This window comes from Hyla sarda, chromosome 1 (genome assembly GCF_029499605.1).
Source record: "Hyla sarda isolate aHylSar1 chromosome 1, aHylSar1.hap1, whole genome shotgun sequence".
Taxonomy (NCBI): Eukaryota; Metazoa; Chordata; class Amphibia; order Anura; family Hylidae; genus Hyla; species Hyla sarda.
Window position 1 is genome coordinate 194,376,985 of NC_079189.1, and position 18,156 is coordinate 194,395,140.

At 44.0% G+C, this 18,156-nt stretch overlaps 1 protein-coding gene across 1 annotated transcript in view; it reads left to right on the forward strand.

Moving 5' to 3' along the window:
- Window positions 1-1,754: 1,754 nt before the first annotated feature.
- Window positions 1,755-18,156, forward strand: part of LOC130303493 (NLR family CARD domain-containing protein 3-like) — a 103,347-nt gene continuing 86,945 nt past the window's right edge. The window contains exons 1-2 of the mRNA XM_056551798.1: window positions 1,755-2,075; window positions 14,921-15,189. Coding sequence (XP_056407773.1) covers window positions 1,984-2,075; window positions 14,921-15,189 — 361 coding nt within the window. The 5' untranslated portion in view covers window positions 1,755-1,983. The remainder of the gene's footprint in view (window positions 2,076-14,920; window positions 15,190-18,156) is intronic.

Below are 18,156 nucleotides of genomic sequence, written 5' to 3' on the forward strand. Positions count from 1 at the left end.
GGGAGTCCCACCGCTGGGGACCCCCCGCAATCTCTCCTGCAGCACCCACTTGTCATCAGCCTCACAGAGCAAAGATTGCTCTGTGTCTGATGACTTACGATACAGGGGCCGGAGTATCGCATTGAGGGGGAGAGGTGTGATGTCACGAGGGGGCAGAGCCATGACATCACAATACTCTGGCCCCTGTATCGTGAGTCATCAGACACGGCGCGATCTTTGCACCGTGAGGGTGTTGACAGGGGGTGCTGCAGGAGAGATTGTGGGGGTCCCCAGTCTCGAGACTTCCATGATCAGACATCTTATCCCCTATCCTTTGGCAAGTGGATAAGATGTCTAAGACTGGAGTACCCCTTTAAGATCAAAACAGGCTAAGGAGAAAAGGGGTTAGGTGTTTTTTTGTTGGTAAGTACTGAGGTTGTAAGCCACAACCACAAATAAAAATCTATTATGTTGGGATCACTATTACCACAATGACTCTCTATCTCTACTTCGGATATTATGTCTGGCTTATTGGTTAGTATAAGGTCGATAAATAGACCCCCCCCCCCTCTTGTTGGGTCCTGCACTAGTTGGGAAAGGTCATTGTCCTTTATTATTGCCAATAACCTTTTTCCCCTGCTGGACTTACAGGTTTCAGCTTCCCAGACTATATCAGGGTAGTTATGACCCCCATAATAATAACTTCACCTTCCTAAACTATTTTTTCTGTAAGTAGGTTTTCTGCAGTTGCCATTATACTTGGCGACTTATAACAAACCCCTATCAGTAATTTATTGTTCTTACCCCCTCCCATTATTTCCACCCACAGAGACTTCACATGATCATTTTCATCTCTTATGTCCTCACGCATAATGGGCCTTAGACAAGATTTTACATATAAGCAAACCCTCCTGCTTTCTTGTATGGTAATTTATGTACAGTCTATAACCCTGTATATTAACCACCCAGTAATAGCTCTTATCCAGCCATGTCTCACATATCCCCACTATATCATAGTCTTCTTTCTACACTAATGTTGAGGAAATTAAGCAGATGAAAATTGGGCCGTGTAGAACATTGATCATTTGCATAATGATATACTGTCATCTGCTTACCTGGTCTTTATTTACAGTCACCTGATAAAAGGAGTGTGCTTATTAACACTTTTAGTGCCAGGACCTCATCTTAGCTCTTTGCTATATTTACACTTCTTCTTCACGTATACTGCTTTAGCCCAGAAGTGTACATAGGGGGATAATTATCAAAACTTGTGCCGAGTAAAAGTTACCCAGTTGCCCATAGCAACCAGTCAGATCGCTTCTTTCATTTTTCAGAGGCCTTTTAAAAAAATAAAGAAGCAATCTGATTAGTTGCTATGGGCAACTGGGTAACTTTCCTTCTGCACATGTGTTTTTATAAATCTCCCCAATAGTCACAATAGAAAAAAGAGCCAAATTCTTCCAAAAACAGCAGCACTCTTGTCTGCAGTTTGTGTAGGGTCTTACAACTTGGCTCCATTAACTTCAATAGAAGTGATCGGCAATATGGCACACAACCTGCAGACAAATGTGGTGCAATTTTTTTCTGAAAATATCAGCCCTGTTTTTTTTATGCTGGATGACCCCTTTAAGTTAATAGTAGTTTTCCCCACTTGCCAGCTGTAATTACTCTTTAGTCCATGACGCAGCGTACTTTCAAGTATTTCTTCTACTTCATTTCACAATACAGGCTGAGAAGGATCATATTCCAACAAGGCTGAGGCAGTCACATGCTCCTGTTTTGCTTTCTTATAAGTATGTCAGCGTGTGAGGAGCTGTGCCAACATTGGGTGTGTCAGGTGAATAGTGACTATGAATAAGAATGCTGCAATCTTGAAAGGAGGTAGCAACACAGAGGCGAAAGAAGTTACACGTTTCCTCCGGTCTGCAGGATAGTACTATGGATTCCTAATGCAGATAAGTACTTCATTACAAGAGCATGGAAGCACAAACAGGAAGATGACAAATGACTAGTCTTTGTAGAAGACTATACATGGGTGAGGAGCTGATGACCACTGAAGAGGGAGACACTGTTTTAAATATCTGGCAGAAAAAAAGGTAACACAAATTTAATGACTTGTAAGTGTATTTTTGTTTGAATGTACATTTTTATTTATTATTTAAAAAAAAAACAGATTCAATTGAAGGTTATTCCTATCATATAAAGTGATCCATAGTACAAGGATATTCCATGATCAAGTAGATGTTGACCTCTAGGACCCCATTCGACACATGTTTTAGTGCTGTGTTCCTGAATGGTGATGCTTCGGGTCACTGTGCTGAGAATTGCAGTTTTCCCCATTCATTCATAGGATTAGTGAAGGTCCTAGAAGTCAGATTTACATGGATTATAAAGCATATTCACTTTTAAAGATGGAAATACTGTGTTAAGTAGAAGAAACAAAAATGATGTTTACGTAAGAGATACAAATGAATAAAGTGATAGCAAGAAGAAACTGAAGCATATTGGTTTAATTTGCTATAAAGATATATTATGTTTTCTGTTACATATAGTTGGGAATATATAGTAGAGTAGTCCACAATCGCTGTCAGGCTTGGACTTTACACTATTGAACACTAATATGAGCACAATAGAGGGGCATTCATAGCATGTAGGTAACGTACAACATACAGATGGTAATTATAATTATGTAACCAAAAATTGGCCATGGGGCGTAGAGGAATTTACAAAATGTATAAACTTTATAGCATGAGAAATATTAACTAAATTATAAGATGTAGTGAATGCTGTTTAATTCTAAGTAGCAGTTAACATAAACTCTCGGAAAAACCTGTTAATCTATAACCAGACTAAATATACACAAGTGCCAGATGTCGTGAACACTTCTGCTTCCTACAAAGTTCCTGTTTACTTTCTGAAACCACGTAGCCAACAACTGGTTCTGTAAAACCTCTGCCTGATTTTATCACTTGTAATACAGCGAAACATCTCCAAAAATCCAGAACTTTGAGAAGGCCAACTCCAGACTTCCTGATAGATTTTCAATTCACCATGTAAGTTTAAATGTGTATTGAAATAACTAGAAAACTGCATGGTTGGACAATATAATACTATGGTATCAGAAATAAAAAGTAAATGTAGAGTGTCAAATATCAGGAATTGCATTTGGAAAGCCTGCAACTCCTGGCACGCATGCTTTTTAGTGGCACATGAGGGGGCCACCCAGAGTAGCCCATCCGGCACAGGCGTCCACTCTCTACTGGGGAATCCAGGACACTTGCTTCGGATCCTCAGGCGCAACCTGATTAAAGCTACTTGTCACAAGCTCCCTGTTGCAGGGGTATTGTACTGTAATCTGCAGCTACTCCAATATTAACTTGTACTACACAATTTCATATTCTTCACCTATGTCTATCCTTTAGAATCACTTTAACCCCTTGGGGACGGAGGGTTGTTCTGTCTTTGCACTTTTATTTTTTCCTCCTTACCTTCTAAATATCATAACCCTTTAAATTTTGCACCTAAAAATCCATATGATGGCTTATTTTTTGCGCCACCAATACTACTTTGTAATGACATCAGTCATTTTACCCAAAAATCTACGGTGAAACGTAAAAAAGAATCAATGTGCGACAAAATTGAAGGAAAAATGCCATTTGTAACTTTTGGGGGCTTCCGTCTCTACGCAGTAAATTTTTTGGTAAAAATGACACATCATCTTTATTCTGTAGGTCCATACGATTAAAATGATATCCTACTTGTATAGGTTTGATTTTGTCGTACTTCTGGAATAAATCATAACTACATGCAGGAAAATTTATGTTTATAGTTGTCATCTTCTGACCCCTGTAACTTTTTAATTTTTCTGCGTACGGGGTGGTATGAGAGCTCAATTTTTGCATCATGATCTAAAGTTTTTAGCGGTACCATTTATGTATTGATCGGACTTTTTGATCACTATTTATTTATTTTTTCATGATATAAAAAGTGATCAAAAATAAGCTATTTTGGACTTGCGGCGATACCACATATGTTAATTTTTATTTACACAGTTGTTTTTTTTAATGGGAAAAGGGGGTTATTCAAACTTTTATTAGGGAAGGGGTTAAATGATCTTTATTCCCTTTTTTTGCATTGTTATAGCTCCCATAGATCTCATAGGAAACCATTGATCAATGATTCTGCCCCTTGAGATCCTGGATCTCAGGCACTGAGCAGTCATTCAGAGATCAGACAGCAAGGAGACAGGTAGGGACCCTCCTGCTGTCCTGTAAGCTGTTCGGGATGCTGCGATTTCACCGCGGCGATCCTGAACAGCCCCCTGAGCTAACCGGCAATGGTTCACTTTCACTTTAGATGCGGTGTTCAACTTTGAACGCCACATCTAAACGGTTAATAGCGTGCAGCACCTCGATCAGTGCCGCGTGCTAATAGCCACGGGTCCCGGCCATTGCTAGGTCGGGGCCCAACCCGCTATGACGTGGAAATTGCATTTTTGGCCCCTTTGGCATTTTTTTGGGTACCCAAACTTTGTTGGGTACCAAAAAAAAGATGCAGTAGTGATGGAAAAAAATTTATTTAACAAAATTTATATTTTTAACAACAAAATGTTAATAAATTTTTAATAAAGTGTGTGTTTAACTTTTTTTTCCATGATGAGAGTAGTAGTACCTGTACTAATAGACATATCGCCCTGGGTGTCAGTTGTGACACCCGATGCAATCGTAGATAATATTGCAGAGATGCAGAGCGGCTATACAGTGCTCACATCTCTGCATTATACTTCGGCCAGTGATGTGAATAGAACATCACTCATTCATATTTTCCACCCAGAGTGGGGATTGGCTGGATGGTTTCAGCCAATCACAGCTCTCAGCGGGAATATGAATGAGTGATGTTCTATTCATATCACTGGCCAAAGGATAGTGCGGAGATGTGAGCGCTGTATAGAGCCGCTCCACATCTCTGCAATAGATAGGACAATCGCATCGGGTGTCAGGAGTAATACCCGCTGTGATCTGTTCTTAACCCTACGAAATTTTATTAAAAAAGGTATCTCCATCACTTTTTATTCCAAAAAATAATAAAACCCGCCTGCAAAGGTGCCAAAGTTAAAACCCACGTGTCGTTTTTCTTGGCGTTTTTTCACTCCCATAGACTTCTATGGGAGAAAAATCACCATGATTTCAGGGGAAAAAATGCTGGCTCAACATGCTGCGACTTTGCAAAACCGCCAAGGAGCTAAAAAAAAGAATGAAAACACGCCAAAAGGATAAAAAAAAACACCAAACTGAAAAACGCCAAATGGAAAAAGAATTTAGCGATTTCTTATTGATTTACAGCTAACATCGGGCTGCAGTGTTTTTTGGCCGAAAAAACGCCATGCGGCAGAATAGGCGTTTTTCTCGGCACTCCCCCCCCCCCCAAAAAAAAGTAGAAACTTAGCCTAAGGACTGTTTTCTCTTATACATTTCCCTGTTCTCAAGTTTCAGGGATTTGGGTATTTACACACGTTTACAGCTAACCTCGAGGATACTTTTAAACTGTAGGCTGCACTGATACCTTTAAAAACATTTCCTGCGGATAGAGGACCCCCCCCCCTGCGATCTCCTGCACGTGCCCCCTGCTCTCCCCTGCTCGTCCTTAGTCGGCAACCGGTTAAAATCCATAACCTTTATTCCAAAACAGCATACAAAATGTAAACATACAAACTAATCTGACCTACATGTTTCAAGTGCGTCCGCATCTTGTCATCTTGTGCTGAGAACATCTTTGCAAATTAAAAACATTTGGATTTATTAAAAATATCTGAAAGTGAACCTGAACAAATGCATATCTCTGATAACATGCATAACAAAATTAGAAATATATATGGAAACATGCATACAAACATCAAAAAAGACATTCCTATTTTTGTAACCGAATATAGTCCGCAATTTACTTACCGTATTTATCGGCGTATAACACGCACTTTTTAGGCTAAAATTTTTAGCCTAAAGTCTGTGTGCGTGTTATACGCCGATACACCCCCAGGAAAGGCAGGGGGAGAGAGGCCGTCGCTGCCCGCTTCTCTCCCCCTGCCTTTCCTGGGATCTAGAGCGCTGCTGTCGGCCCTTTTCACCCCCTGGTTATCGGCGCCGCTGCCCGTTCTGTCCCCCTGACTATCGGTGCCGGCGCCGATAGCCAGGGAGAGAGAAGCGGCGCCGACAGCCAGTGGGAGAGAAGGGGCAGCGGCACCCATTGCCGGCGCCGCTGCCCCGTTGCCTCCCCCCATCCCCGGTGGCATAATTACCTGAGTCGGGTCCACGCTGCTCCAGGCCTCCGTCGTGCGTCCCCGGCGTCGTTGCTATGCGCTGAACGGCGCGGCGCATGAAGTCAGAGCGCCGCGCCGTGCATAGCAACGACGCTGGGGACGCACGACGGAGGCCTGGAGCAGCGCGGACCCGACTCAGGTAATTATGCCACCGGGGATGGGGGAGGCAATGGGGCAGCGGCGCCGGCAATGGGTGCCGCTGCCCCTTCTCTCCCCCTGGCTATCGGCGCCGGCACCGATAGTCAGGGGGACAGAACGGGCAGCGGCGCCGATAACCAGGGGGTGAAAAGGGCCGACAGCAGCGCTCTAGACCCCAGGAAAGGCAGGGGGAGAGAAGCGGGCAGCGACGGACTCTCTCCCCCTGCCTTTCCTGGGGGTATATCGGGGTATACACGCGCACACACGCACCCTCATTTTACCATGCATATTTGGGTAAAAAACTTTTTTTACCCAAATATCCTTGGTAAAATGAGGGTGCGTGTTATAGGCCGGTGCGTGGTATACCCCGATAAATACGGTATATCAGGTCTATAATAAACACATATCAGTATTACATGTTGATAAAATTCAACATAAAATCTTGCTAAATCATTGTAAAATAGGTTCATGTAAAGCACCTACAATTGGGGTTATTATATCATCTAGTGATAAAAATATAAATCCTAGAAAACATGCACTTTTGCCATATTTTGTACTACGTTCAAGGATAGCACTAACAGACAAACATATAACATTCTTTTGTTTTTAAACTGTAATTGTAAAAAAATGTGGTGTACTGTATTGAATGTACAGCATGCAATAAATTAAATGTGGGATGCATCACACGTAAATGACGAGTTTGAGCATTAAAACATATTGCAGATATAAATGAAAACAAAAATAGAAACATGTTCAATGAAGGATGTAATTTTTTGGGGGCTTCCAGACATTTTATAATGCAACATCAAGATGAACTAATGTACTTTAGAATCTATGCCATAGAATGAGGGAGATTGACCAGTATAGGAGGTGATTTGAAACGTCTGGAGAGGTATATTGGATTTTTAATCTTGACAACTCCAAAGGGTCAAATTATAAGAATAAAATTATGTTACACGATTGATCTTATATAAATTAGAATGGTGTCTCTACTGTATGTTTTTATTCTGTTCAAATATAATCATTTTAATATTACTGTATATATTTTTATGATTGTACATATCCATCAATTTTAGTGAATAGAATTTTCATTGGTCCATGTTCACACACATCTACAATAGCTCCATATTGCCACAGTGTAGGTAATGGGTGTTGGTGGATACTCCCATGCTGTTGTATTGGTCGATGTTCACACACATCTGTTACGCCGAGCGCTCCGGGTCCCCGCTCCTCCCCGGAGCGCTCGCAACATCCTCGCTACTGCAGCTCCCCGGTCAGATCCACTGACCGGGTGCGCTGCGATACCGCCTCCAGCCGGGATGCGATTCGCGATGCGGGTGGCGCCCGCTCGCGATGCGCACCCCGGCTCCCGTACCTGACTCGCTCTCCGTCGGTCCTGTCCCGGCGCGCGCGGCCCCGCTCCCTAGGGCGCGCGCGCGCCGGGTCTCTGCGATTTAAAGGGCCACTGCGCCACTGATTGGCGCAGTGGTTCTAATTAGTGTGTTCACCTGTGCACTCCCTATGTATACCTCACTTCCCCTGCACTCCCTCGCCGGATCTTGTTGCCATCGTGCCAGTGAAAGCGTTTCCTTGTGTGTTCCTAGCCTGTGTTCCAGACCTCCTGCCGTTGCCCCTGACTACGATCCTTGCTGCCTGCCCCGACCTTCTGCTACGTCCGACCTTGCTTTTGTCTACTCCCTTGTACCGCGCCTATCTTCAGCAGTCAGAGAGGTTGAGCCGTTGCTAGTGGATACGACCTGGTTACTACCGCCGCAGCAAGACCATCCCGCTTTGCGGCGGGCTCTGGTGAACACCAGTAGTAACTTAGAACCGGTCCACTAGCACGGTCCACGCCAATCCCTCTCTGGCACAGAGGATCCACCTCCTGCCAGCCGGCATCGTAACAGTAGATCCGGCCATGGATCCCGCTGAAGTTCCTCTGCCAGTTGTCGCCGACCTCACCACGGTGGTCGCCCAGCAGTCACAACAGATAGCGCAACAAGGCCATCAGCTGTCTCAACTGACCGTGATGCTACAGCAGCTACTACCACAGCTTCAGCAATCATCTCCTCCGCCAGCTCCTGCACCTCCTCCGCAGCGAGTGGCCGCTTCCAGCCTACGACTATCCTTGCCGGATAAATTTGATGGGGACTCTAAGTTTTGCCGTGGCTTTCTTTCACAATGTTCCCTGCACTTGGAGATGATGTCGGACCAGTTTCCTACTGAAAGGTCTAAGGTGGCTTTCGTAGTCAGCCTTCTGTCTAGGAAAGCTCTGTCATGGGCCACACCGCTTTGGGACCGCAATGACCCCGTCACTGCCTCTGTACACTCCTTCTTCTCGGAAATTCGAAGTGTCTTTGAGGAACCTGCCCGAGCCTCTTCTGCTGAGACTGCCCTGCTGAACCTGGTCCAGGGTAATTCTTCCGTTGGCGAGTACGCCATACAATTCCGTACTCTTGCTTCCGAACTATCCTGGAATAATGAGGCCCTCTGCGCGACCTTTAAAAAAGGCCTATCCAGCAACATTAAAGATGTTCTGGCCGCACGAGAAATTCCTGCTAACCTGCATGAACTCATTCATCTAGCCACTCGCATTGACATGCGTTTTTCCGAAAGGCGTCAGGAGCTCCGCCAGGATATGGACTTTGTTCGCACTAGGCGTTTTTTCTCCCCGGCTCCTCTCTCCTCTGGTCCACTGCAATCCGTTCATGTGCCTCCCGCCGTGGAGGCTATGCAAGTTGACCGGTCTCGCTTGACACCTCAAGAGAGGACACGATGCCGCATGGAGAATCTTTGCCTGTACTGTGCCGGTACCGAACACTTCCTGAAGGATTGTCCTATCCGTCCTCTCCGCCTGGAAAGACGTACGCTGACTCTGCACAAAGGTGAGACAGTTCTTGATGTCAACTCTGCGTCTCCACGCCTTACTGTGCCTGTGCAGATATCTGCCTCTACCTTCTCCTTCTCTACTATGGCCTTCTTGGATTCCGGATCTGCAGGAAATTTTATTTTGGCCTCTCTCATCAACAGGTTCAACATCCCGGTGACCAGTCTCGCCAGACCCCTCTACATCAATTGTGTTAACAATGAAAGATTGGACTGTACCGTACGTTACCGCACGGAGCCCCTCCTAATGTGCATCGGACCCCATCACGAAAAAGTTTTTGGTCCTCTCCAATTGCACTTCCGAAATTCTCCTTGGACTACCATGGCTTCAACGCCATTCCCCAACCCTTGATTGGTCCACAGGAGAGATCAAGAGCTGGGGTACTTCTTGTTTCAAGGACTGTCTTAAACCGGTTCCCAGTACTCCCTGCCGTGACCCTGTGGTTCCCCCTGTAACCGGTCTCCCTAAGGCTTATATGGACTATGCTGATGTATTTTGCAAAAAACAAGCTGAGACTTTACCTCCTCACAGGCCTTATGACTGTCCTATTGACCTCCTCCCGGGCACTACTCCACCCCGGGGCAGAATTTATCCTCTCTCCGCCCCAGAGACTCTTGCTATGTCTGAATACATCCAGGAAAATTTAAAAAAGGGGTTTATCCGCAAATCCTCCTCTCCTGCCGGAGCTGGATTTTTCTTTGTGTCCAAAAAAGATGGCTCCCTACGTCCTTGCATTGACTACCGCGGACTTAATAAAATCACGGTAAAGAACCGCTACCCTCTACCTCTTATCTCAGAACTCTTTGATCGCCTTCAAGGTGCCCACATCTTTACCAAACTGGACTTAAGAGGTGCTTATAATCTCATCCGCATCAGGGAGGGGGACGAATGGAAAACTGCATTTAACACTAGAGATGGACACTTTGAGTATCTGGTCATGCCCTTTGGCCTGTGTAACGCCCCTGCCGTCTTCCAAGACTTTGTTAATGAAATTTTTCGTGATCTCTTATATTCCTGTGTTGTTGTGTATCTGGACGATATTCTGATTTTTTCTGCCAACTTAGAAGAACACCGCCAGCATGGTTCTTCAGAGACTTCGAGACAATCAACTTTATGCCAAAATGGAGAAATGTCTGTTTGAATGTCAATCTCTTCCTTTCCTAGGATATTTGGTCTCTGGCCAGGGACTACAAACGGACCGTGATAAACTCTCTGCCATCTTAGATTGGCCACGCCCCTCCGGACTCCGTGCTATCCAACGTTTTTTGGGGTTCGCCAATTATTACAGACAATTTATTCCACATTTTTCCACTATTGTGGCTCCTATCGTGGCTTTAACCAAGAAAAATGCCAATCCTAAGTCCTGGTCTCCTCAAGCGGAAGAAGCATTTAAACGGCTCAAGTCTGCCTTTTCTTCTGCTCCCGTGCTCTCCAGACCTGACCCATCTAAACCCTTCCTATTGAAGGTTGATGCCTCCTCAGTGGGAGCTGGAGCGGTCCTTCTACAAAAAAATTCTTCCGGGCATGCTGTTACTTGTCGTTTTTTTTTCTAGGACCTTCTCTCCGGCGGAGAGGAACTACTCCATCGGGGATCGAGAACTACTGGCCATTAAATTGGCACTTGAGGAATGGAGGCATCTGCTGGAGGGATCAAAATTTCCAGTTATCATTTACACCGATCACAAGAATCTCTCCTATCTCCAGTCTGCCCAACGGCTGAATCCTCGCCAGGCCAGGTGGTCTCTGTTCTTTGCCCGTTTTAATTTTGAAATTCATTTTCGCCCTGCCGACAAGAACATTAGGGCCGATGCTCTCTCTCGTTCCTCGGATGCCTTGGAAGTAGAGCTCCCTCCGCAACACATCATTCCTCCTGACTGTCTGATCTCCACTTCTCCAGCCTCCATCAGGCAAACTCCTCCAGGGAAGACCTTCGTTTCTCCACGCCAACGCCTCGGAATCCTCAAATGGGGTCACTCCTCCCACCTCGCTGGTCATGCGGGCATCAAAAAGTCCTTGCAACTCATCTCTCGTTTCTATTGGTGGCCGACTCTGGAGACGGATGTTGTTGATTTTGTGCGGGCCTGTACTGTCTGTGCCCGGGATAAGACTCCTCGCCAGAAGCCTGCTGGTCTCCTTCATCCTCTGCCTGTCCCCGAACAGCCTTGGTCTCTGATTGGTATGGACTTTATTACAGACTTACCCCCATCCCGTGGCAACACTGTTGTTTGGGTGGTCGTTGATCGATTTTCCAAGATGGCACATTTTATTCCTCTTCCTGGTCTTCCTTCAGCGCCTCAGTTGGCAAAACAATTTTTTGTACATATTTTTTGTCTTCACGGTTTGCCCACGCAGATCGTCTCGGATAGAGGCGTCCAATTCGTGTCAAAATTCTGGAGGGCTCTCTGTAAACAACTCAAGATTAAATTAAACTTCTCTTCTGCTTATCATCCTCAATCCAATGGGCAAGTAGAAAGAATTAACCAGGTCCTGGGTGACTATTTACGGCATTTTGTTTCCTCCCGCCAGGATGACTGGGCAGATCTTCTACCATGGGCCGAATTCTCATACAACTTCAGAGTCTCTGAATCTTCTTCCAAATCCCCATTTTTCGTGGTGTACGGCCGTCACCCTCTTCCCCCCCTCCCTACTCCCTTGCCCTCTGGTTTGCCCGCTGTGGATGAAGTGACTCGTGATCTTTCCACCATATGGAAAGAGACCCAAAATTCTCTTTTACAGGCTTCATCTCGCATGAAAAAGTTTGCTGATAAGAAAAGAAGAGCTCCCCCCGTTTTTTCTCCCGGAGACAAGGTATGGCTCTCCGCTAAATATGTCTGCTTCCGTGTCCCCAGCTACAAATTGGGACCACGCTATCTTGGTCCTTTCAAAATTTTGTGCCAGATTAATCCTGTCTCTTACAAACTTCTTCTTCCTCCTTCTCTTCGTATTCCTAATGCCTTTCATGTCTCTCTTCTTAAACCACTCATCATCAACCGTTTCTCTCCCAAACTTGTTTCTCCCACTCCTGTTTCCGGTTCTTCTGACATCTTCTCCGTAAAGGAGATACTGGCCTCCAAGAAGGTCAGAGGGAAAACCTTTTTTTTGGTCGATTGGGAGGGCTGTGGTCCTGAAGAGAGATCCTGGGAACCTGAGGACAATATCCTAGACAAAAGTCTGGTCCTCAGGTTCTCAGGCTCCAAGAAGAGGGGGAGACCCAAGGGGGGGGGTACTGTTACGCCGAGCGCTCCGGGTCCCCGCTCCTCCCCGGAGCGCTCGCAACATCCTCGCTACTGCAGCTCCCCGGTCAGATCCACTGACCGGGTGCGCTGCGATACCGCCTCCAGCCGGGATGCGATTCGCGATGCGGGTGGCGCCCGCTCGCGATGCGCACCCCGGCTCCCGTACCTGACTCGCTCTCCGTCGGTCCTGTCCCGGCGTGCGCGGCCCCGCTCCCTAGGGCGCGCGCGCGCCGGGTCTCTGCGATTTAAAGGGCCACTGCGCCACTGATTGGTGCAGTGGTTCTAATTAGTGTGTTCACCTGTGCACTCCCTATGTATACCTCACTTCCCCTGCACTCCCTCGCCGGATCTTGTTGCCATCGTGCCAGTGAAAGCGTTTCCTTGTGTGTTCCTAGCCTGTGTTCCAGACCTCCTGCCGTTGCCCCTGACTACGATCCTTGCTGCCTGCCCCGACCTTCTGCTACGTCCGACCTTGCTTTTGTCTACTCCCTTGTACCGCGCCTATCTTCAGCAGTCAGAGAGGTTGAGCCGTTGCTAGTGGATACGACCTGGTTACTACCGCCGCAGCAAGACCATCCCGCTTTGCGGCGGGCTCTGGTGAACACCAGTAGTAACTTAGAACCGGTCCACTAGCACGGTCCACGCCAATCCCTCTCTGGCACAGAGGATCCACCTCCTGCCAGCCGGCATCGTGACAACATCTACAAGTACTCTATATCGCCACAGTGAAGGTAACGGGTGTGGGTGATACCTTCAAGCGTACATTTTCTTTCAGGTGACCTAACTCCCAGGTTTCACTCTGTAAGGGTGCGTTCACACACTATTACTAGCTGCGGGTTGCCCAATGCGAGTTACGCTACCATTGATTTAAATGGGTCCACAGACAGTCCGCAATAGTGTCAGATTTGCAGACTGTCCACGGACCCATTCAAATGAATGGTAGCGTAACCCACATCAGGTTTCCCGCAGCGGGAAACCCGTTGCTAGTTACTAGCATGTGAACGCACCCTTAGGCTAAGTTTACACTTGTTGATTTTTTCTTGCAGTTTTTGAAAAACCCCCACTGCAGTTTTTGAGCCAAGGTCAGAAGTGGTTCCATAAGGGAGAAGAAGTATAAGTTCTTCCTTTATATGTCCTATTCCTTTTGAATACATTTCTGGCTTTGGCTCAAAAACTGCAGTAGCAGTATTCCAAAAATTGCCAGATAAAAAACCAAGTGGAGACTTAGCCTTACAAAAGGGAGTGGTTTTGTCCAGATTATCAGCCATGACTTAGACTGCGGACGCACTTGAAACAAATAGGTCCAATTAGTTTGTAAGTTTACATTTTCTATGCTGTTTTGGACTTTTTAACGATTTTAGAATAAAGGATATGGATTTTCATGATTTTTTTTTCTCTTGGTCATTGTTTTGGATTACTGCATGTGAGAGTTGAAGTGAAAACTGCATCCCTGCTGAAGGAAATTCATGGATGCACTAGATGAGCTGATTTCTTTCCTTTCTTGCTGAAGCAGGCTCTACCAATGGAGAGCAGATCACACAGATCAATGCAGTTCATAAACTGCATTGATATGTATGATCACTCTAATAATTCCCCCTAAAAGAGTCTAAAGGGACTAATAAAGTGTAAAAAAAATAAAAAGATTAAAAAACATATATTAACCCAGGGGCGGACTGACAACAATCAGGGCCCCCGAACCAAGTAAAGCAAGGGCCCCTGCGAGGCACATCTGGCCACATCTCTGTCACACCCCTATCACGTCCCCTCCCATTAAGACAATTGAAAAGACATTAAGCAGCTGTAATATACTATTTTTAGTGAAATATGGGTGATAGAGACCTAAAAAATTACATGTACATAATCAGGATAAGGTACTGAGTAACATACCACAGTTTAGTTTTTTTGTGGGATCTGACAGGTGCAATTTAAGCTATATGTGCATGAGCTTCTCATACAGCTGCAAGTACCTTCTGCAACGGTGAACCCTTTACCCAGCCTGGCTCTTGGACCATGTCTGAACGGACCAGCTGGTCAGTCTGCCCTTACATTAACCCTAATTTAAGATGCCATTACAAAGTACAATTGGTCCCGTAAAAAACAAGCCCTGATATGGATGTGTAGAGTAAAAATTAAGGGAGTTATAGCTATTAAAAAGCGAGGCGGAAAAAAAAATAAAAATAAATAAAACTAAAATTTATCTGGTCTTTAAGGGGTTAACAAAAGGGTATCAAGAATTTTGTCTATGTCTGTATGATATTATGATGATAGAGAAGAAAGCATTGCAATGAGAATAGCTGTCATCATTCCCCATATGGGATTTCATTTGATTTAATGATCTTATGCTATATTTCTTTTATGCATTTCTAGGTTGTCTTCACTTTTGTTTCTACAAAAATATCGAGTTGAACTGGTGGATGAATTGGAATCTTACATTTCCTCTATTCTCGATCACACTTTGCAACAACAGTTACTATCAAGGGATGATTATGAAGATGTGGCCCATGAGGGAGGGCCCAGAAAACAAGTGAGGAAACTATTAGATATCATATATTGTCTTGGAGAAGAAAATGCATCAATATTTTGTCAACTTTTTCAGCAACTTAAAACATCTAGAAAACAAACAACAAGTGAAAGTGGTGAGTAAATATAAAAATGAAATGTAGATTTAAAATAGTTTTGAAAAAGGTTACATCAGAGATTTAAAGGAGTTATCCAGGATTTTTTGTTGTTGTAAACAAACAGGTTGTATCTGGTAGTTCAACACTTCTCCCTTAACCCCTTAAGCCCCAGGCTCATTTTGGCCATAAAGGGGTACTCCGCCCAAGGAGATCTTATCCCCTATCCAAAGGATAGGGGATAAGAAGTCAGATCGCGGGGGCCCCGCCACTGGGGACTCTTTGGATAGGGGATAAGATGTCCTCAGGAGGAGTACCCTTTAAGGACCAGGCCAATTTTATTTTTGCATTTTCGTTTTTTCTTCCTCACCTTCTAAAAATCATAACTCTTTTATATTTCCATCCACAGACCCATATTAGGGCTTGTTTTTTTGCATAAAAAATTTTACATTGTAATGAAATAACTTATTTTTCTAAACCACAATTTAGCAAATTTTGGAAGGTTTAGTTTTCACGCTGTACACTTTACTGTTAAATGACATGTTTTATTTATTCTGTGGATCAGTACGATTAAAATGATACCCATGTTATATGCTATTCTATAATTGTACTGCTTAAAAAAAACTCAAACTATTTTAAAAAAATTAGTATGTTTGAAATTGCCCTATTTTGACAAATCTTTGACCTCCTAATTTTTCCGTAATGAGGGCTCATTTTTTTGCGCCATGATGTGTAGTTTTTATCAGTAAAACTTTTGCTTATATTTCACTTTTTCTTAATCTTTTTGGAATAAAATGTGACAAAAAAGCAGCAATTTTGGCTTTTTTTTACGTTAACGCTGTTCACTGCACGAGATAATGAACACATTTAACACAGGGGATTTTTCATATTTTTTTACCTTTTTTTTATTTTTTATTACACTTTAATAGTCATTATTAGTCATTTGATTGCTAATATTCTTCAGTGCTATGTATAGGGGATAGCACTGATCGGTGTTATCGGCTATCTTCTGCTCTGGTCTGCTCGATCTCAGACCAGAGCAGAGGACCTCTGGAGATGGCTGGAGGCAGGTGAGGGGACCTCCGGCCACCATGCTGGATGACCGAATCTTCGCCGCATCGCTGGGGGCGATCCGATCATCGATTTAAAGTACCGCACTGCCACAGATGCCGTGATCTGTATTGATCACGGCATCTGAGGGGTTAATGGCGGATGTCCGCCATTACTGGCGGGTCTCTGGCTTTAAAAAATGTTTTTGTTTTAAATTAACTGGTGCCAGAAAGTTAAACAGATTTGTAAATTACTTACTATTTAAAAATCTTAATCCTTCCAGTACTAATCAGCTGCTGTATGCTCCACAGAAAGTTATTTTCTTTTTTCATTTCTTTTCTGTTTGACCACAGTGCTCTCTGCTTACACTTCTGTCCATGTCAGGAACTGTCCAGAGCAGGAAAGGTTTGCTATGGGGATTTGCTCCTGCTCTGGACAGTTCCTGACATAGAGAGAGGTGTCAGCAGAGAGCACTGTGGTCAGACAGAAAAGAAATTAAAAAAGAAAAGAACTGTAGTACAAAGCAGCTGATAAATTCTGAAAGGATTAAGATTTTTTAATAGAAGTAATTTACAAATCTGTTTAACTTTCTGCCACCAATTGATTTAAAAAAATAAAAATAAAATGTTTTCCCTTTAACTTGAATGGAACTGAGTTGTTATATCAGACACAAATTGAGGACATGAGTATCACTGTTTCTGGAAGAAAGCATCCCCCTTTTTTTCTGGTCCTGGATAACCTCTTTTAGGGCCAGTTTACACATGCATATTTTCTGCTGCAGATCTACTGTAGCAGATTTTGTTAGTCATTAACTTCCATTGGTAGCAAAATCTGCTACATCAAATCTGAAACAGAAAATGCGCACATGTGAACTGATCCTTAGGGCTCATTCAGATGAGCTGATGATACATTCAAACTCGCAGCATGTTTCCCGCTGCGCAATGTCCGCTGCAGTCCCCATTGAAGTTAATAGGATCTGAGAAGAATTTTCAACAGTGGAAAGGACAGCCCGCAAAGATCCCACCCCCCACCCCCTTTTTTAAAACTTGTAGCGGGTAATACGCCTGTGTCAATGAGATATATTAGTGGAGGCCACATGTTGCAGATATGCTGAATATTTTCTTGGCAAAGTATAAGACTTTCCTTTAGATTTCCCCTTCCAAGTGAATACACTTGTGCCTTGGGCTCATTTTCTGCTACAGAAATCTTCAGTCTAACTCCAACATGTGTTTTTAGCCTCAAACTTCAAGCACCTTAATCTTCATCAATTCCCCATTTATGATACGGTTAGGAAAATGTTGGCCCTATGATCATCATATTAAAGATATAGAAGTCCCAGATATTGAATGGATCATCCCATCCCAAGCCTGAAACTGAGCTGATATTTGCTGTTCGATAAAGATCATTTCCCAGCAATGCTCTCCTCATCAGCACAGACAGGACTACAGTGAACAGTGACACCAGTAAATAGAAAAGACCCAAATACCTTTCTGCCACATAGGAAGACTCCAGTATGGTTGCCGAATAAAAATGTCTACATCAATCTTTTCTAGGAAATCTGTGTATACAGTAGTGGTACAATCAACTATGTGACATACTTAGCATACGCTTTACATACATAGTTTACATAAAAATGGGTTACACATTACTGTATTTCCCAGATTAAAGGTAGCAGACCAAATTTTTGTGACAGATTTGCAATGCAAATTCTTGGAATGCAAGTTATCTAACAAGATAATGACCTATAGTGAGATAGCACATAACACTACTGTGTTCACAGCACCATAGTATGACTAGTCAGCACAGGCTGATCCTAGTGGTGCTCAACAGATAAACACAAAGGGGGAAATTTATCATTGTTGCATTTAGAAAGCAAGTTTTGATGTAATTTATTTTTAATTTGCTTTTGCTTACGTGCAACCAATTTATCATACTATA